Source organism: Argiope bruennichi, chromosome 6 (assembly GCF_947563725.1).
Source record: "Argiope bruennichi chromosome 6, qqArgBrue1.1, whole genome shotgun sequence".
In the NCBI taxonomy this organism is placed as follows: domain Eukaryota; kingdom Metazoa; phylum Arthropoda; class Arachnida; order Araneae; family Araneidae; genus Argiope; species Argiope bruennichi.
Window position 1 is genome coordinate 84,882,449 of NC_079156.1, and position 21,883 is coordinate 84,904,331.

The window sequence follows — 21,883 nt, forward strand, 5'->3', positions numbered from 1 at the left end:
AGAAAATTAGAGAGATACATATTGCGTTATGGCTGAAGGCCTTTATAATATTATGAGTGAATTATATGCCTATTAAAATTTGAAGTTTTAAAATATTTTAATGAAGAAGCAATTCAAATGGGAGTTCCATAAAATATTTAATTATTATAATTTTAAAGTGCATTAAGATTGGCGAACCGGCTGGTCGCCAAAGACGGCTAGTCTCTAATAAAGATATTATCCCACTAAACGCCTTACATAGCATTGGTGTATAATAGTTACGAAATATTGTTTGGTGTGAATCTAGCATTTTTACTGAATCTATTGTATCATCCTTGACAAGTGTTTTGGCGATTAATCCCTGAAATGTGGTTAATAGCATCCGAAAATCGAATTTGTCTTTTAGGCGCATTTTTTTCCAACCAATCGAAACCAATCACGTCCCAAATTTATTATTTACCTATTTGATATATTTGCATTTTTGAAATATCACGTTTATATGCTTCTGGAAGTACAGACTGAGAGACGGTTAGCTTCTAGTTGGATTTGGCTCAAAATTTGATAAGTGTCTATACTAATTTGATAGATATCTGCAAATTTGGTTTTAAGCCTCTATATCAAATTTCATTCGTCTTGCGCAAAGTGATTTTGAATTATCTTTGTCACATAAGACAGACATACAGACAAATTTGTTTTTCGAATTTAGGAAGGTCTAAATCGAGGAGATTCATCACATTATCGAGTTCGAATTTTTTAATGATTACTGCACTTTTCTCTATACTCCGTATACGAGAAAGTAATAAGCGTTTTTACACGTTAACCGTAAATAGCATGGCTGGTGTCACATTAGTAGCTACAGTGACCATGGAAGCATATATTCTGCGCTAAAAGGATCCATTTTTCATAGCATATTAGTATTTATATATAATAAAATTTAAAACAATTGAGTGAAAGCAAATTTCTTATATTATCATAGCCAATTGTAATAGAATTAAATATTTGTTTAGTATAATATTTATTAATGGCTCTTTGAGATAACATTATTTCAAAGGATCACACACGCACGCACGCAAGTTTTGAAGGTGCTGTTTATTATACTAGTTCTCTGAATAGGCTTGCTATAGTTTTACAATCCAATTTTCAGTTGAGACTGAATTTCATATTATACAAAAATTGTTTTATTTTATTTTATTAGCATATGACATGAAATGCTCATTTTACAGAATCCACAATCTTTCAATTTTTAATGATGGAACACAAATTACCTCTCCGTTTTCAGGGGGGTCCCCATTGCCGAAAGTACTCGTCACCACGAGCAGTAACGTTTCGTGCTCCAGATCGATAATGTCGTATTCGCTCATGCATACCACCTGAAAAAAAAATTACGTGTCACATAAATAGGCGTTGCAAAGAAAATGATCGAGAACTTTGTTTTTGTTTACCCCGCAGATCAATAAATTGTTATCAAAAAAGGACAAATGACCCTTTCGTGTTTTCCGAGAAAATGAAAAGGTGAATTTTTCAATTTAGTTTATGCAGGCAATATCAGATGAATTTGAAATATTTTTTTCCATGACTGAGATAAAAAGAATGTGTTTATAATGCATTCATTTATTTCTATAACTTAAAAAACTGACTGCGATTTAAAAAACAACAACGAAACAGCATTGTTTGACTAAACACATATGCGGCATGAACTTGTTATGCAATAATATACATCTCGAAGAAAATTGTTAAGAAAAATTAATAATGAGAAAGTGACTAATATTTCTGAGGAAAAATGAGTTAAAACGAATTACAAATAATGTAAAATATATAAGAAAACAAAAGAAAACGGCTATTTTCTGAAATGCGTAATGCAATATCGTTGGATAAATATAAATTGAAATCAGAAACTGCGAATTTTATCATGCTTTACTTTCCAACAAGAATTAAGCCGACAGTCGACATCACAAAATTTTCAAATGAAATTATTTATCTATTTTTTAAAGATAAATACTTTTTTCCTTCACTCGAATTCCAAAGTGAAAATGCTTCGCCATTTTTTAAAATTAAAAAGTACAAAATCGTACATATGGTGATAAAGTTTCGATAAATATTGCCTACTATAAAATGTATTTCTTAACTCTCTATAAATTATTATTTTTAATGAGTATTACAATCTAAACAATTTTGTCAAAATAAAGAAAATCAATAATCACGTATTGACTTTTTCTTTAAGAATAAAACTTCTAGATTTGATCGTATGCATACCATCTACGCATCATTACCGCATCATCTACTCAACCATCTATGCATCATTACCTCGCAAGTTGGAAATCGTGCTCGAATGATTTTTTGTGTGTCGTGGATGCACAAAAGGGGATAATTCTCTCATTCTTCTAATTTTAATTAATTGTGTAATAAATTAATTCAGAAATTTCATCCAAAAAAGTGAAATTTTATTCAATGGCAGTCATTTTTGAAATATAAATGTAATATTACTTAGTATTCGGATCATCTTAAACCGGTTCCTATCTAAAATATCTTTGAAACTTTCTAAAAATTAGAATCGAACTTTTATATTTATTACATCTCCTTACATTTTTGCTGTCAGTGATTTGTTCTTCTGTTCAAAAGGAAATTGATTGATCAGTTGATTCCGTGAAAGGCTAGAATCAATAACTGTCTCTGTATGAACGAGATGTTCCTTTCTAATCCTAATTAAATTCTTCAGCTCATTATAGATATATAACAAGAAAATAAAGATATTTTTTCGTTAATTAATTCAAAATGCTATTTATTTAAACTTATAACTAAAACACTTAGTCTTAACTCGAAGTACCACATTTAACCATTGAAATTAAAATGCAATCTGACAAAATGCTTAGGCAAGATTTATATTAGAATGCTTTGTACAACTATCTTAAGCACCTGTCTATAAGAGAAACTCCCAAATCTCATAAACTAAATATTAGTACATTTTTAAATGAAAAATATGCAAATTTCTCAACAATTATTTTCATATATAAGAGTATTTAATTATTTCTTGTATTTATTCCATACAAACAAAACAAACTTCATTATTTAAAAAAGGTAATTATTTTATCAGTCTCATTTTATTATGATAAATATTGAGATATTAAAGGTCGAATATTTATTCTAACAGAATGAAAAATATCCAGACAGATTCATTATTCAATTTACAATAAAAAGATAATTTTAATGTACATGCATTAAAGATAAATTTTACATCCAAGGTGGATATATATTTATATTCATTTAATTATTGCATTCAAAACTTAAAAGTAAAGGTGGGAGGGGAATGCCCCACACTTTTGTTATTTTTTTGTCTTTGAAAAGCAATATTATTTTAATTAAATTTTTATTTTCTTTCCAATAACTGAATTAAAAATACATAAAACGGTCAAAAATGGGATAAGAAAATAATTTTAATAATAAGAAAATAATGTGTCACACACGTGTTTACTTCTAATTGTAAAAATAATCTTAATCATATAAAGAGTTATATTTTAAGTTGCCTGAATCAATAAATGTACTTCTAACAAAATTACGAAGTCTAAACCTTTATACAATTTCCCAGTCCTAACAGCCCCATTTAGTACAATATTTTTGATACAATTATATTTTGAATTAAAAAACTGCAAATTGCCCGAGTTATGAAGCTTTGTAATCATTGTTTTATATGATTTCAAAATATTTCAATGCCCAGATCGAGATAGATCCATTCATTCAAAGCAGGAAATTCCTTGAAGTGACCTTTGATTGGTCTAAAATAGTGAAATTCAAAGTTTCATTATTCGGTTAGTTTTAGTCATAGGAGTATAATGATTTTTTATTTAAAATATTAGTGTATCAAGAATTCAAGAAAATTTTGCTAAATATGACTAACAGGTTCGATAAAAATCTGCACCTCATAATTTTTCCAGCAATATAGTTATTGACTTAAGCAATATAGAATATGATTCTTTACATTATTTAGCGTAAAATGTCCGTCTGTTTGTCTTTAGCAGTCCATACGTATAGGAAAGCACAACAACGAGAAGAGTGGAAGGGGTTAAATATCCAGAATTCCATCTCCCTCATTTTCTGCTTAAATATAAAACATTAATAGTATATTTTCAAATAAGATGACCCCCCCCCCACACACACCAATAACATTATGTTATTATAGATAATAACACTCATTAAACACAATATTTATAAAATATAACCAAGGAATATGATGCATCTATTTATAAATAATTTATCCACATCAATTCTCAGCATGCAAAGTTGATGAATATTTTAGTATTAATATATGTTAAATTTATTTATTTTTACTTAATATATTATAAGATTTAACAGTTGTTTATTTTGCGCAACTTATTCCCGAATTTAAAAGTACTTTTCAGTGTCCCACTTTTTTGCACATCTTTTTTAAACCAGGGAGAATTACATTTCAAAGATCTAAAACAGAACAAAAAAAAATGAAGAATCTCACCAAAACGAATTACTACGGAATATATCGCACAAATCAATCCGACAGTTTGATCTAATCGCATCGAAGAAGCAGTTGCGTCGTAAATGTAATTGGAAAATATAATCACAGAACATAAACGTATGACATAAAATCAAGGCAATAAAACATCTGCACAGTTATTCTCGAGACTGAGAGTGCTTGAGGAAAAAGGAGACCAATCTATATCTAAGTTATCAACTGCTGCTACCTTAGAAAATTTACTATTGATTTTTCAATGTGAAGAAAAGTTTTAAAATGAATTATCTACATAATGACTAAACATATTTTTTAATTAGTATTAATAAGGAAAAAATGTAATTAAAACTTTATTAAATTAGGATGGAACATAATTTTCAGTCATGGTCAGATGACGAGAAAGACGGCTTCTGCGCTTTCCCTGCTGAAAGTGGAAACCTTCAACGAATAAGAGTATACTAGGCCTCCATATGCGATGGAATTTGGTTAGAATCGAGTCCTTAAATCTACTATTTCCTCGTCCTGCAGTTGAGATTCATGAGATATAAACACACCGAGAGCCTTTCTTTTAAAATACTTAGGCCAGTGAAGACTTACTACATTTTCGCAGTCATAACTTTATCTGCAATTCAGAACTCTTCTGGAATTGTGTGCACTGTCTTCTATCCTCGTTTATTTTATTGTTATATTATTTCGATGATACTATGAAAGTTTGATCGTAATTCTTCCCTTTTTTGTCTCTTTGTTACTGAAAAATCATGGTCGCTCAATCAGAAATGTGCATCAAGGCGGAAAAAGGAGCTATCATCCGATTCCTTTGGTCGGAAAGTGTCAAAAGGAAATCATCATAGACTATTACTACAATATGGAGGAAACGCACTATCACGTGCTGTGTTTTTGGGAATCGGGATGTTTAAAAGTGACTGAGAAGTGTAATGCATGAAAAAATAACATGTCGGCAATCAAACTCCATGACAGATGAAAACATTCAGCAAACTAGCGAGATGTTCCCGGCAAATAGCTTATTACTCTTGATGAAATAGCATCGGCTTTGAACATCAGTCTTGGTTCATCTACGACGAGCTTGGCTTTCATATAGTCTGTATGCGTTGAGTATCATGAAAGCTGACTATGAAAAATAAGCTCATTGACTTTAGAATTTATCAAAGTTTATTCAACATGTGCCTTTACCTTTATAAGCAGAACAATCATCGGAGAAGAAACTTGGTGCATCACTATAAACCAGAATCAATACCTCAGCGTATGCAGTGAAAGTACCCTGCATCTTTGACAAAGAAAAAAATTCAAGTATGGACCATCGGAGGAAAGATTATACCAACTATTTTTTTTTTTTTTGGAACAGAAGAGGGGGGGATGGAATTAATGGCAAATTAAACATAAATCAATAGTGAATTGTCGGAAAAGAATCTGAAACCAGCAATACTGAAGAAATTCTAAAGCCCACTATCGAAGAAAATTTCGAAGTTGCACGTCAGTGCATGGCCATACATATTACTGAAACCATTAATGAGGCGAACATAGAGTAACTGAAACAACTCTCTTATAGCTCAGACTTTACTCCATACGACTTTCATTGGTTTGGGCCGCTAAAGGATGCTTTGAAGTTTCACTGCTGTGCACACTATTGGAACCATTAACAAGGGGGAAGTTGTGTTACTGTAGACCCTTCCAATAGCCCAGTCTTTTTTTCGTTGGGGCTGCTAAAGGATGCTTTGGGAAATCGTCAATTTGCCTCAGATTTAGATGTACAAAATGCTGTATACAGGGCTTTTTCGACCAATCGATGGTCTTTTATTTGGGAGGAATACGTAAACTTGTTGCTCGTTAGGTAAAGTCTGAGAGTAGAAATAGTAATATATTAGCTAGACTACTCTGATTGGTTTTATATTAATTAACTAAACATAAGATAAATTGCAAAACGTTTGTACAGTTATAAGAGATTTTTATCTCAGATTTTCATTTCAAACCAAAAAATCTATAAACTTTGGAATTTTAGCTATAATGTCTGCAAATTTTGTAGGCTTAAAATCTTCAGATTGTTCTGTGGCCCACCAAGAGATAAACACATTTATGCCAAACCTCAAAATACTATTATTATCAAAATAGAAAAAAAAGTTACTTTGAATAATATACTTACATTCGCATTGAAAGCGTGAGAAAATATTTCTCCAAGCATTTTGGCATAATTCTCAGACCGTCCGGTCTCTGTGGCAAATAAAATCGTTGCCTTTATTCTTCGTGATAAAGCCTTTCCGAATAAATTGGATGTAAATTTCACAGCACTGGAATTGAAAATTAAATCATAAATTATCAAAATTATCATCACTTCTGGAAATAAGTGAATTACTGTAATACATGATAGAATGATGGAGCTTTTAAAGAAAAACCTGTATTTTTTATTCTTTATCTTCTGTTAGAAGCATATTTTACCAAATTTTGAAAAATCGAATGCTTAATGAAATTTTCTATTATATCAATGCTATATAATATTACCAACTTTTGTTGTGTTGTTGTTTCTAATGGCATTTGTCATACAAGCCCACGGACTTTAGAAGTCAGTGATTTTAAGCCAAAGGTGCGTCTCTTGTTTTTTCAGTAGCACCATTTAGGGTGAAGAGTACGACTTAGCTAAACACTGTCACAACCCTTTTTATGGGGCCGACTTCATGCATTTCATTCACTCATCCACATATCGTAATTTAGACCTGAATCAGAGAACCCCCTGATCCAGTACCCCAGTGGTATTACTCTCGACATGGAGGACTTTGTGACCACGACAGATTTATATGTACGAACGCCACCAACCAGGCTATCCCAGCCTACCAACTTTTAATTAACTTAACATGTTTCGTGTTTGTATAGATAGAATCTTATAGACGATTTTCCGTCATATTCCTATTTGCTAGAGTATTAAAATTTTGTATACATTTGCATTACATCTGACAGCACACTGGTTTAAATGCTTTCAGAAAATTAATTTAATTGATTAATTTATTAAAAATATTGATTCCGTTCCGCTCTAATAACGTGGGGCATTCTTTATTTAGAAAGTTCATGTAAACAATAAAAAAAAGTAAAGAAACCAAAATTACATGCTTAATAATACTTTGTTAAAGAAATCATGAATATCAAGTCATGCAATCAACATTAAACACAGGCAATATTCTTAGCAAACCAAATGGTCACCGATGGAGGCTGGAACCAAATATAATAAGAATATGAAAAAGCTTGGATTACAAGAAAGTTATAGTAACAAAGGAAGAAATAAGATAAATAACATTTCTCCCCATTATGATATGTTCAAATGAAAACCCTATTTTTATTGCTAACACTAATATTCTAAATGGTTGAGCGAAATTTTATTGGTACATGGCAGCGCATGTGGGGAAAAATCTGGTACAAAACAGTTATTACTGGAATGAAATAAAAACAAGTAAAAAAAAAAAAAACGTAATGCGGAATCATGAATATATATAAACATTGTTATCCCTCAGCAATCCATTTTTGTCAGCAAAAGGTGTCAGTAAAATCGATATTTACAGTTAAATGAATGCAAGACAATGTATATCACAAAGTATATTTTTTTCGGAAAGTGCAGACTCTGTTGACTCTGATTGATTTGGTCGTAACAGGTAAGCTATGCTCGAAATACCAACAAAAGAAATATCAACATCAATTAGGGAATAAAAAAGTGCCAATTTTATATTTTTTGCATTTAGAAATATATATTTCATTGGAGAAAAGGAATATTTAAGTAGCCCGTCTTGTTTTCCTTTGTAAAAAACAAGACTTAAAATAAAAAAATAAAAAAACTTGATAAAGATACTTTTAGATTTTGTAAAAACAACAAGTGAAACATTTTTTTTATATTTAAAAAATGATGAATGACAATTGATGATCAAAATCCTTTTTAAGTGCCGAAAATAAATTATGAAGGATATGTTTGCACATTTGTTGTTTTTTTTAAAGAAATAAACTTTTACGGAAGTCAAGTAATAATTACAATTTCTTAAAATGTTGTTTTTCAGAATAAAATTATCCAGAATTTCTTATAAATTTCTATTCCAAGTATAAATACATTTCTAAAATTTTTAAATTTCATGAATATTTATAATAAATGAGATGAAAAAAAAAATTATATTCTTGAATATCTACAAGAAAAAATATTTAAAATTCATGTATAAAAATGAGTTTTCAAAAAAAATATTTAAATATATTATTTCAAAAATTATTACAAGTAATTATGAGAATTTTTTTGGCATTATTTTTGCATATAAAGGAGAAATATGGGAAAAAATCATTTCTTGTTTTTTCATGTTATAAAGTGCTATTTTAATCTCTAACTATTAAAATCAATTTCAATATATTTAATTTTAATATGTAAAAAGTAATTAATATGTTTAAAAGTATCGAAATATGTTAAAAAGTAATTAAATTTTAAGACAAAATGTTTACTTTTGTTTTAAGAAATAAAGTTAATTAGCTTTTAATTTTATTTCTACCAGGTATAAGTATTGTACTGATTAATGAAAGTTCTTTTTGTGAGCTTTTGCCTTATGGCTCGGTAAAAAAAAATTAAAAAAAAAATCTTTTATATTAAAATTAAGGGAGACTCTTTAGACTAAAATGAAACAAACTGTTTATTTTTAGATTCAATCAATATTTTCCAGTAAATATAAAATCTATTTTAAATTCAGTATTATGAATATATTTTTGTCTTTGCTATCTCAACCATGAAGTGGATATTCACAAAAAAGAATCATTATTAAAAGTGGATATTATCTGAAATCACAGTATTTCTGAATTCTTTGCTTGAAAGAAGTATATCTAAGTAGTACAATTACTAAAGGAAGACAGCAAAATTTTATATCCAATGTTTTTGAGAGTAAAAATTTATTGAATACTTTTTGTGAAATATTTAGTCACCTTCTGGTTCTAAAAATAGAATTGTACTAAATACATGAGTACTCTTAGAAATGATATTTTATTTCTTTTTTGAGAATCAAAGTAGAACACCAAGTGATGCAGAAAGATAATGACAGTTTTTTGGCAGATTTCATTATAGGAAAATTTGCGCCTTTCAATGCTTGCGTTTAATAAAAAGACATCGTTTAATAATCTTCCATAACTTCATAATGAATGCTTACTTAATGCTGTTATAGTGAAATTGAGGAATAATATAAAATAATATTCTTATTGAAATGTATCCCCATTTTGCATTTTTAACCAATTTAATAAGTACAATAAACTTCCTGCTATCCAAACTAATGCAGAGGAAAGTCAGACTCGATAAAGAAAAGTGGGATAATTTGATACCTTAGTTATAGTCAATAAATGACGAAGAAGAGACTATTTCCTACAATTTATTTAATGAAACTCAAAATTAGTATCTGCAATTGTTTCGGCATTTATCTCATTGAGATATTAGTCTGATAATTATGTGCTCGTAAAAATCCTTTGGCTGCTGTTTGAATCAGTTGCGCGCACATTCCTTGCCGTCGTCTGTTTGAAACAGTTGTCCTTGCTGTGCTTTTTGGAATGCACCAAAGATGTTAAGTAAATAGGGATAAATTTGGACTATAAGGTGGAGTTCTCAAGATTACCCAGATAAACTTCTTCAAAAGCTACTTAGTTGCTTTAGCTATCTATCTATGATGCAACGGGAAGACTTTTACGAGAAAGTTTGCAGGAACGTTTCAATCTGATTCTCTCTTAAACTCTGTTAATGTTTCTGATTAAAGCTAAGCAATGACTTTAATTCTATGGTCCAGGAGGTCCAACGAGGAGCAATCTCTTGCGATTAAAGAACTTTCATGAAGAACATTTTAATGAAAAAAAGTCATCGATTATCAGTTTGCGGGTAGGATGATGGAATTCTCGAATTCGAAGTTCTTCAACCTTCGGACATACCAGTTGCCGGAATTCCTCGATGGCTTTCGCAACCTCTTATATTTGCCCTTACGAAAAAGAACACTGAAGGAATCCACTGCTTTTCAGTGGATTCCTCCATTACAAGTTGACCAGGTGTGGTCTATTGTCCTTTTATCATTGCTTGAGTGACATGTACAGAAAAGATCAACAAGTGACAACAGCAACTACGTTTTAGGTCCATCTCCATTTTTCTAAATATCATAGTTTGGATTTAAGGTTTAATGGCCTCAACTTCGTTATTTATTGACTGTAACAAATACTATAAATGATCACTTCCCATCATATCATACCATTAAACGCGCCATTTTTATACTATCCTAAAAATACTCTTTCAAACCTTTCAACTTTTATATAAAAATCTCTCTCCTGAATGAATACTTTGTGCTCCTATGAATGTACATTATTAGCGGGTGTTTTATAGATAGTTTTTTCTGCTCATTCCCCTAAATTTGTGAAAAAATATGGCGTATAGACTAAATGAAAAGCTTCATCAACGCAGACAGATTTTAAATTTACAACATTTTTTCAAAATTAAAATTTTGGGACAAATAGTTTAAAATCCAGTTTTACATGCATTGAAATTTTAAAAAAAGCAACTAAATAACGTGTATGAATAAATAATGTTTTCAAATTAAATAGCAAATCTTGTTTGTCTTTCTAAATTTGTTTTAAAAGTAAAAACTTCCTTCAAAATCCATTTTTAAATATAATGGTGATAGTGTAAAGTAATAAAATCGAGATATTACCGTGCTATTTCTTTAAAACGGAATTTTCGGGAAGGTGTCCTTGGTCCATTTCCTGAAGTTTCTCTGTCCTTTTCCCAAATATGAGTCTTCCACGGTGGATCCTTAAAATCGTAGGGAGATTGAAATGAATATTTGAAAAATTTATACAAACATTTGCTATTAAAATGTATAAATACAAAATATTACTGTCAAAAAGTATAAATACAAAATATTACTATTAAAAAACAAATACAAATGTTACTATTAAAAAACAAATACAAAGTATTACTATTAAAAAGGATAAATAAAAACATTACTATTAAAAATAAATTCAAAATATTACAATAAAAAAGCACAAATACAAAATATTACTACTAAAAAGCATAAATGCAAATATTACTATTAAAAAAACAAAAAAAAAGCATTACTATTAAAAACAAATACAAAATATTACTATAAAAAGCACAAATACAAACATTACTATTAAAAAGCATAAATACAAATATTACTATTAGAAACATAAATACAAACATTACTATTAAAAAGGATAAATGCAAACATTATTATTAAAAAGCTTAAATACAACATTACTTATTACAACTTTTTTTTCAACTTAATACAACTTTCTGTTAACTAATAATTTCTACTTATATAGATAGTTCTAGATTTGGTAAATATTAAAATTTTTAAGTGCTTTCACCTGGTTTATCTCAGAATTTTCTTATCATTTTAAAAGAAATATAAAAATGGACGATTATCTGTTTTAGAATTCAAACCCAATTTATTTTCACGTGAATAACAGAGATATTATGTACTGCATATCATAACTTCGAAATTAATGTTCATAAAATAGAGTATGAAATATATACAGGATAATCCTCAAAATATTTTTTTATTATAATAAATAGCTATTTAGTTATTTTATTCATGATTTATTAAAATAGTAACGTTTATTCTCGCAGGTGGAAAGAAATTAACAAAGAAAGTATTTTTTGAATAAATTAATTTCTAATTAAAAAAAACCCAGCATTGTTAAAATTTAATTCTTAATAAGAATTCGAAAAGCTAATAGATATATTATAATAAATAAAAGAGAGAGAGAGAGAAAGCTTGTGAGAGAATTAAAATATCTGACATATTACAGTTTTAACTTTGCTAGCAATTCGAGACCTTTATCTGGCAGTTTGCTGCTAAGACATATTAATAGAATTACTTCTGTTAAAGATGTAAGTATAATATATCAAAACGAAATTATAAAGCATACGAAATTATAAATCACAAAGATTACTAACACATGAAAGGCATATAAGATTTTTATGTGCTGATATAATAAATTATAAACAACAAATAGATAAACTGAAATATGATAAGGGGGAAAAAAACCCAGCCCATTGTTATATTAAGTGGAAATTCGATTTTTTTTTATTTCTTTAATATTTTCTACTTCAAAGTGTTAATGAATCGCTTTACACTAAATGGTGTTTATCGGGTTTTATATTCATATATACATCTTTATGTTATAAACAGATTTTATTTTTTATAAAATTTTCCCTACTATTTTTTTGTATCCTCGTTGTGATAGGAATGTTTTTCTTCGGGTAAATATTTTGCAATAGAAACAAAACTGTCATGCTGATTGCGTGCCAGCATTAAAAAAAAGGGAACAAAGGCGATGGACTGTAGCAAAAAATAAAATTAAGATTAAAAACAGCAATTCTAGATTTAAACTACAGATTTCTCGTATTGAACTTCGCTGCTTTAATCGAAGATAAGATAGTTAGAATCACAGCTCACTATTTTGTATGAATAACGGTAAATTTATTATTTGGAAATGATTAAATTTATTTTAGATTTCTCATCATAGTAATTGTCCTAAAATTTGAGCTGTATAAAATAATTAGTCATGAAAATGATTACACTCTTTCTGTTAAATCCATGTAGGGGGTCACTTTCTAAGATTTCTAAAATAAATAACGTGTCCTTTATTAATTATCTATCCGATGGTTACTAAGAATTAATTTTGAAAATTAGAAATTTTACTTGAAAGATTGATTATATTGGAGTTAACCCTCGGCCTACAAAGCCATCTGACATTATCAAATGACTGTCATCATTATAGCATGTACACGAGAATTAAAATTCAGTTCCAATGGCCGTCAAAGACCACGGAACACCCTCTCCTAATGGAGGTGCGTCCCGTCATTAATATCCACAACATTGGAATATACCTCAATGAAGAGGGAACCAACCCCTGTATCAGAAGTTTCTCATCCTCATATCTAGGGTGATCTTCCCCCCACCCTCCACCCCAACTAATGTTGCAGGTGAAATAGATTTAGCGAAAAAATATCTCCGAGAACAGAAAAATTACTATGACATCTGCTAAAGCGTCAGTTACATTTACCTGCCTACAAGCAATAATTTCAATGAATCATGAAACTACGAACTAACGTTCCCAGGTAGCACAGCCTGTTAGACAATATTGTATTATTTTATAATATGGACGCACTAATTGATACAGTGTAGTATCTTCGGAAGCAGCACTGTTTTCACTCAAGCAAATTCTGATGCATGCATTATGAAATACATTGCCTTAAATGAACTACAATTTGGGCAGGCTTGCTAGCGATCTCTCTCACCTGGTACTCGTAGCTGGGCTTGAGGTTGTAGTTGAGCAGCTCCTGGTGAAAGACGGGCGTGAGACTTCCGCTGAGTGGGGGTACAATCCACACCCAGTCGGCAGGGCACCCACCTCTCAGTCGCATTTCGTTCTCCCAGTGTTTCATAAATGACTCAGAAGCAGTGTGGTGGTCCACTATGGTAACATTTAGTTTCTGAAAAGGCATTTTGTAAGTCTAAGATGGCACATCATGAAGTCATGAAGACATATTGATGCTTAACCTAAATGTTTGTTATAATCAGCCATTTTATAAATTCTGAATTCTTTTATTTTCTTCTTTTTTTTCTGTAAAATTGACATTGATAACGGTTATGGACAATTGTTTTGTTTTTATGATAAATTTTATTCTAATGGGCCATTTCAACTCTACTAAAAGTTTCAAAAATGCTTCAGTACTATAGTTCTTTAATTATTGTTCAGATGTGCGAATAGGGAACAACTGTTCAATAAGCGCATAATGCTTAATATTTTTAAAGATATTTCACAATATTATGCGACATTCAGAATATGGAATAGTACCGCGAAGATTTTGTAGAATATCTTTAGGCAAAATTCAATTCATCTTTTATCTGCAAATATATTTAGGATTAATTAACTGAAGGCAAAACAGAATTATTTTATTAAGATTAGAATCTTATTGGAATTAAAAGATAATGAAAGTGACTGGAAGGTACTAGATTTATTTTAAGCATTTTTTGTTATGATTTAGTTTAGAGCAAGAATTTATAGTAGAGAATTTTGGCTAAATTATGACGAATTTGGAATTCAGTTATTGCTGTTATGATTGGGGGGGGGGGAGAGGGGGTTGATGCTTTCAAATCGTATTAGTTCAAAATTGCATTTCATTAAAAAATTACCAGTTGAATATTAGCATCACTGTAACATTTAGAATATATAAGGGCATCATGATAAAAATTGATATTCTATTACAAGCATTTTTTTTTTTTTTTTTTTGGCTGAAGAAAAAAATTTTTTGGAATATTTTGCGATAATAATTTTTTACGATAGCATGACCATTGAAAAGAATTATTTTTGATTACTATAATTCCATTTGACTTTTTCCTATATCAAAACCAATGAATTTTCTAAATATGGCCGAAGTCAAAGTTAACACATGAATTTTCTGATACATTTTTAATTCTTGAGACAGATTAAAACAATTTAGAAACAGGAAATACACAAAAGTTATACAATACAAAATTTCTTTGAATGGAAATGAAAAACACAGAAATTTGCTTAAGGATACATTATAATAGCTTAGTGAGTGTCTTTATACCAACGAAAAATTACTCACCAAGAAATAAAACATCTTACATTAGATAATTCAGGAAAATAATGTGTAATTTAAGAACAGTAGTTCAGTAAGTTAATCAAACGTATAATTGTTTCTTAAACGTTATTCGAAATACAGGCATACATTGCATATGTTATTCATATGAGTGATTAGCATAACGAGCAAAAAAAAAAAAAAAATGACCATCTTAACAATGTTTTACAAAAGGAGAGTTACGGGGAGACATCGTTTAGTCCCATGCTAGATTGATCAGTATCTCAGGTATCAATTTTTGTTGCGCGTTTATTTAAAGAGATCCCTAATATTTACGTGGAAGTCCGAGTGATTTGAATACGTTAATGTGGAACCTTGATAGACGAGATCTGTGGTCAAAATTATGTAGTTTAAAGTCGATAGAAACGATACCAATGAGCTGCTGGGAAAGCATAGCCAGAACTATGGAAGAACTTATGGAATTCCATTCTGTGTCACAGTAAAAGGCCGGGGAGGAGATTTCGTTAGGAGATCCGAAAATGATAGCCTCAACAGAGTAATAACCTATCACTTGAAATAAAGCAGGCGTTGAAAACACGGAAAATTATCGCATCGTACGTTGTGAAGCATAACTTAATAAGGAAGTATCTCTTCTCGTTATGAATTCATTTAACGATAAATCTGTGTCTAATTTTCCCAAAATTTTAAAGCTGAACCAAAAACAAATGTTATTAGACAATTTCATTGTAAAATTCATCTATACTTATAATAAAGCTCAATGTGTGTGTGTGTGTGTGTGTGTGTGTGTGTGTGTGTGTGTGTGTGTTGGCGCTCTACAGGCCAGGTCATTTGACATACAGCTATCAAATTTGGTACATGTACACCTTAGAGGTCGGGAATGTGCACCTGGGGTCACTTTTTTTGAAATTTTAATTAGAATTTTAATTATTAATTAAAAACTAACTTTCCCGCCAAAAAAATCTTCCATTTTCCCCACCGCCAACTTTTCCGCCAAAAAAATCTTCCATTTTCTCCACCGCCAAATGAGTAAGACTTTTCTAGCAACAGTAATGAGGCTAGGGTAAACATTTTTCGGCGGATTATTTCAAACGATTCTGTTTATTTTCTTAATGTTTTATGCATTTAAAATTAAACATTGTTAATTAATCCATGTTTCAGATTCATTCTGAAGTACTTTTGAATTAAAATAACACAGAATAAAGGAAATTAAAAATGTATAATCTGCATAGCGTTACCCCAACTGGAGTAGAAAAATTCACGCAGTTGCGTTACCGTAAAAGACGAAGAAAATTCACGCATGCGCGTTGTGTTCTGATTGTTGTCATGGCAACCATTATCAACGGACGATTTAAATTACTTTTAGGCGAGTTGTGTGCTTTTGTAATTAAATTGTATTTATGTTAGTTATATATTTTTTTGTATATGCTTATAGTTTTAAGTACATCGTTTTTTAAGTAGTTTTTTTAAACCTGTTTTCGACCGATTATTTTAAACGATTCATTTTATTTTCTCAGTGTTTGATGCATTTAAAATTAAACATTGTGAATGAATCGATCTGTTCATGATGAATCTAAGAAAATTTTGTTGACAAATTCTTGAGATATTACATAAATTAAAAAAGATATTCTTTAGTGCCCATAAAGTTTAAACGCTGAGTGACTCTATTTTCAGTAATCAGATGATAAAAAAAAAATGCTTTGTTTCAGTAAAAAATATTATTATATTAATTTCAGATTAATTCTTTCCACTTTAATTCAAAGCATAAATTCTACGCGTGCTAACAGAAAATTAGAGAGATACATATTATATTATGACTGAAGGCCTTTATAATATTATGAGTGAATTATATGACTATCAAAATTTGAAGTTTTAAAATATTTTGATGAAGAAGCTATTAAAGTAGGAATTGCATAAAATATTTAAATATAAAAATTTTAACGAACATTAAGATTGGCGAACCGGCTGGTCGACAAATTCTTGAGATATTACATAAATTAAGAAAGATATTTTTTAGTTCCCATAAGGTTTAAATGCTCAGAGACTCTGTTTTCGTTAATCATGTTATTAAAAAAAATTAACATTTATTGACGAACACGAACACACTGATATTCACCGTTACTCTGATTAGATGTTATAAAATCTGAATAGATAAACATAAACGTGTAAACAGCTGTGCGCCGGTTTCTATGGCAAAACAGCTGGAAAGGGAAAAGAAGTTTCTAAGACAGAACATCTGCTTTACACAATTTTATAGAATAACTTTTCCACTTTTTCGTTTCATTTTTTAAAAAAAATTAATTATTTAATAAGAACACCTGCTTTACCCAATTTTTTAGAATAGTTTTTTTCCCCCTCTTCGCTTGCTTTAAAAAAACATCTATACTTATATATAAAGTTCAATGTGTGTGTGTGTGTGTGTGTGTGTGTTGGCGCTCCACAGAAAAGACCATTTGACCTACAGCTACCAAATTTGGTACATGTATACCTTAGAGGTCGGGAATGTGCACCTGGGGTCCCTTTTTTTGAATTTTTAATTAGAATTTTAATTATTAATTAAAAGCTAACTTTCTCGACAAAAAATTATTTATTTTCCCTACCACCAAATGAGTAAGAGTTCAGTTTTTTTTCCCAACAGTAATGAGGCTAGGCTTAAGATTTTTCCGCTGATTATTTCAAAGGATTCTGTTTATTTTCGTAATCTTTGATGCATTTAAAATTAAACATTGTTAATTAATCGATCTTTCAAATTAATTCTGAAATACTTTTGAATTAAAATAAAACAGAATAAAGGAAATAAAAATTTCTAATCTGCATAGCGTTACCCCAACTGGCTTAGAAAAACTCACGCATTTGCGTTACCGTAACTAGCGTTGTAAATTCAAGCATGCGCATTGTGTTCTGATTGTTGACATGACAACCAATATCAACGGACGATTTAAATTATTTTCAGATTAGTTGCATGCTTTTGTAATTAAAGTGTATTTATGTTAGTTATATATTTTTTGTGTATGCTTATAGTTTTAAGACCATCGTCTTTTAAGTAGTTTTTTTTTAACCTGTTTTCAACCGATTATTTTAAACGATTCGTTTTTTTTTTTTTTTAGTGTTTGATGCATTTAAAATTAAACATTGTTAATGAATCAATCTGGTCATGATGAATCTGAGAAAATTTTGTTGACAAATTTTTGAAATATTACATAAATTAAGAAAGATATTCTTTAGTGCCCATAAAGTTTAAACACTCAGTGACTGTTTTCAATAATCATATTACAAAAAAAAAAAAATACTTTGTTTCAGTAAAAAATATTGTTATATTAATTGCAGATTAATCCTTTCCACTTTAATTTAAAGTATAAATTCTATGGGAGCCAACAGAAAATGAGAGAGATACATATTACGTGATGACTGAAGGCGTTTATAATATTATGAGTGAATTATATGCCTATCAAAATTTGAAGTTTTAAAATATTTTGATGAAGAAGCTATTAAAGTATGAATTGCATAAAATATTTAATTATGAAAATTTTAACGAACAGTAAGATTGGCGAACCGGCTGGTCGCCAAAGGCGGCTAGTATATTATAAATAATAAATGACAATATTATAAATTTGAGGGTTTTTTTTTTTCTTTTTCTGAATGGAATGAATTGTTCAATTTTACATTGATTACCATGGAAACAGCGATATTAGTCCCCCTAAAACTTTTTCGCATACTTTCTAATAAACATGTCGTCCCAAAGAACGCCTCACATGGCATTGGTGAATAATAGTTACGAAATATTAACTTTTGGCGTGAAAACAGTATTTTTACTGAATCTATCATGTTATCTTTGGCGATTAATCAATGGCATTTGGTTACTGGTATCCGAAAAACGAAATTGTGTTTTAGAGGTGTTTTTTTTCCCAACCGATTAATCAAAAAATATTTGACGCAGAAATACAACTTTAGTCACAAAGTTCCATACCAAATTTGATATGTTTAAGTTATTGCTTCTTTGAATTATCCCATTTACATGTTTCTGAAAGTACAGAACGACAGACAGTCAATTTCTTATTGGATTTGTCTCAAAATTTGAAAGGTGTCTAGACTATAGATGTTAATAGAATTTTCTCTCTCTGGCTCTCTTCGTTTTGTAGTTATCGTGTTGATTTATATTCGAACAGTCTGATAGGTACTCTCCCAAAAGGCGAATTTTGCTCAGCATTTGATAGAAATCTACAAATTTTCTATAAAGATCGCATACCAAATTCCATCCATCTAGACCAAAGCGTTTTTGAGTTACCCTTGTCATAGATAAACAGACATTTTCCAAAAATGTGTTTTTCGAACTCATGGAGATCTAAAACCTGGAGATGCGTCAAAATCTGGAGTTTTTTGACGATTACTGTATTTTTTTTGTGCTACGAATACGAGAAAGTAAAATTTTTTTCGCTTAATGTGATTTAATATCATGAAAGCGGATTATGCTGATTAAGCAAGGCTCCAGTGTAAAAGAAATTACTTTTTTTTTAAAAAATTTCACATTTCCATTATAAGTCAGTTTTTGGTGTTGATGATAATGTTTATAACTTTTATCACTCAAAAAAAAGAAGCTTCTTCGTAAGTCTATCATTTAGTGAGTTTCTATTTTTTTACAGCATTTTTCAATTGTTAATACAAACATCAAAAGATCATTTTGTTAAATAACTTCTTATAAATATAATTTTCTGCTCTTTTATTTAATCATCAAGAAAGTTAATTTATATTAAAAAATGTGTTCAAAGTCGTTTAAATCGAACTACTTGATTCTGAAAAAAATGAACATTTGAAATAATAAACAGAATAAACGCATCACGAAAGTATAATAACAATAATAATAATAAAAAAAAAAAACATTCTTTGATTGCTTTTATGAAATGGTCTTCCGTAGACAACGTAATTATTTTTTATTTCCTTTATTTAAATGCCGCAAGCTGTGACGGTATAAATAATAATATTATAAAGAGAAAAATAAATGCGTTTCTTTTATTCGTCTGCAAATATCTCTTAAAGATAGCCATAACAATAATAGTTCTTTTTTAAAAAAATCTTTGTTTGTTAATGTCAGAAAAGCATTTTGAGATTATTAATCTTTTTAGCTTTGTGATTAACTTTATGAAAAACTAGTACGTTTGGGTATTTTTCTACTTTTTTTTTACTGATTTTGCTGAATATCTACTTTATAATCATCAGAAAATCATTTGAAATTCTGGTAAACTTCTGCGCTAATTACGGCGGTAATGAATTATTTCAAAGAATATTTTTTTATTTTCAGCAAGAACTGAAAATTTCCCGATATTTTCTCCGCTTCGTCATCATTTTGTTTCTTAATTGCTTAAAATAATTTAAGGAAACGTTTCTTCTGCAAATTTCCTCAAACTGAAATGTCAGGGAAATTACCTTAGCGCTTTTGCGATTGTTATAGAGTTATTTTATAAAAACATCGAGGATTGTAGCTTCAGAAAGAATTAAAAAAAACAGAGTGATATTTTATATTAAACTGCTTTGTGAAACCATTTTCAATAACTGCATTTCCTCGCGACTAATGTATGATAAAAGAATTTATTTGATACTTGAAATTAAAAAATATTGTTTTAAATTAATTAATTAAATGATTAATTAATAACAAATTAATGATTTCAAAATATTCACTAGTGTCTAAATGCCAGAATAATCGTAACATATAAAAAGGAGAAAAAATAAGTACTTCTTAATTTTCTCAAAAAATAAAACCAGTTTAAGTATGCCCCATGTTAATGCTATGAATCATAAGTTTCTGTGAGAAGATAAACCTAAGTTTCTTTTAAACATAATCACAATTCATGAAAAGTTGAATAATGATGATTTATGATGATGTCAAATTTACAATAATTCCGTAAGTTCCATGTTTCAGGACAACTTTATGAAAGTTTTATTTTGCAAATTTCCAAACATTTGGTGCAGAATCAATTTTCAGGAAAACTACTTCGGGGTCAAATATTATACTTGAAATACTTCTGCAAAAAAAGATTAGTTTAAATAGATTAGTAAAGAAAGTTTAGACTTAGGAACATCTCTAATTTATTCCAGCGGTATTAAAATGATATAATTTGATTTGCATTGCAACTTTAAGAAAACTTTTTCACCTTTGGTCAAAATGCTTATTTAAGGTCAATCGTCAACTTTTGGAGAGAAGACAGCAGTATTTTATTCAAAAAAGGAAGTGTGGATAATGTACAAAAGAAACTCACTTGAAAACTGTAAATTACAGCATAATTTATTTCGACAACTGCACGATCTTTCCACAAAGTAGAGGGGGCTCTCATGTCAACTCCAAGTCTTGTTGCTACTTCCTGATATGAAATAAATATATATTTGTAAATAAATAAATTTCTTCATAATTTACTTTATAGCAAATGCTTATTTTATATATAAATTATATTATATATAAAATAATAATTTTTTTTATAAAGCAAAAAAATTAAAAATATAAGTAAAGAACGTCTCGTTTGAAGAAACACTGGGGCTATTTTGGGACGGACCTCGTCATTTTGAACCGCGGTCAGATGACGAGGACGACACCTGAGCTGGCACCCCTCCCCTCTCCACACCACACCAGCGGGAGGACGTTTGGTCATGACGGATTTAACGTGCAACAGACCTCCTTACACGATAGTTCTTCGGTGGAATCGGGTCACGAACCTGAAACCCTCCGGTTCCAAAGCCGAGACCCTACCACCAGGCCACCGCGGCCCTTAGAATGATCGAGGATTTTTCAAATTAAA

At 29.6% G+C, this 21,883-nt stretch overlaps 1 protein-coding gene across 2 annotated transcripts in view; it reads right to left on the reverse strand.

Moving 5' to 3' along the window:
* The window catches only part of LOC129971381 (nitric oxide synthase, salivary gland-like), a 204,653-nt gene that overhangs the window by 26,258 nt on the left and 156,512 nt on the right, over positions 1 to 21,883 (reverse strand). For both annotated transcript variants that reach the window (XM_056085095.1, XM_056085094.1), the window contains 5 exons: positions 21,350 to 21,451; positions 13,773 to 13,967; positions 11,155 to 11,255; positions 6,615 to 6,759; positions 1,245 to 1,349 (listed from right to left, as the gene is read on the reverse strand). In XM_056085095.1, the coding sequence (XP_055941070.1) occupies positions 1,245 to 1,349; positions 6,615 to 6,759; positions 11,155 to 11,255; positions 13,773 to 13,967; positions 21,350 to 21,451 (648 nt within the window). The remainder of the gene's footprint in view (positions 1 to 1,244; positions 1,350 to 6,614; positions 6,760 to 11,154; positions 11,256 to 13,772; positions 13,968 to 21,349; positions 21,452 to 21,883) is intronic.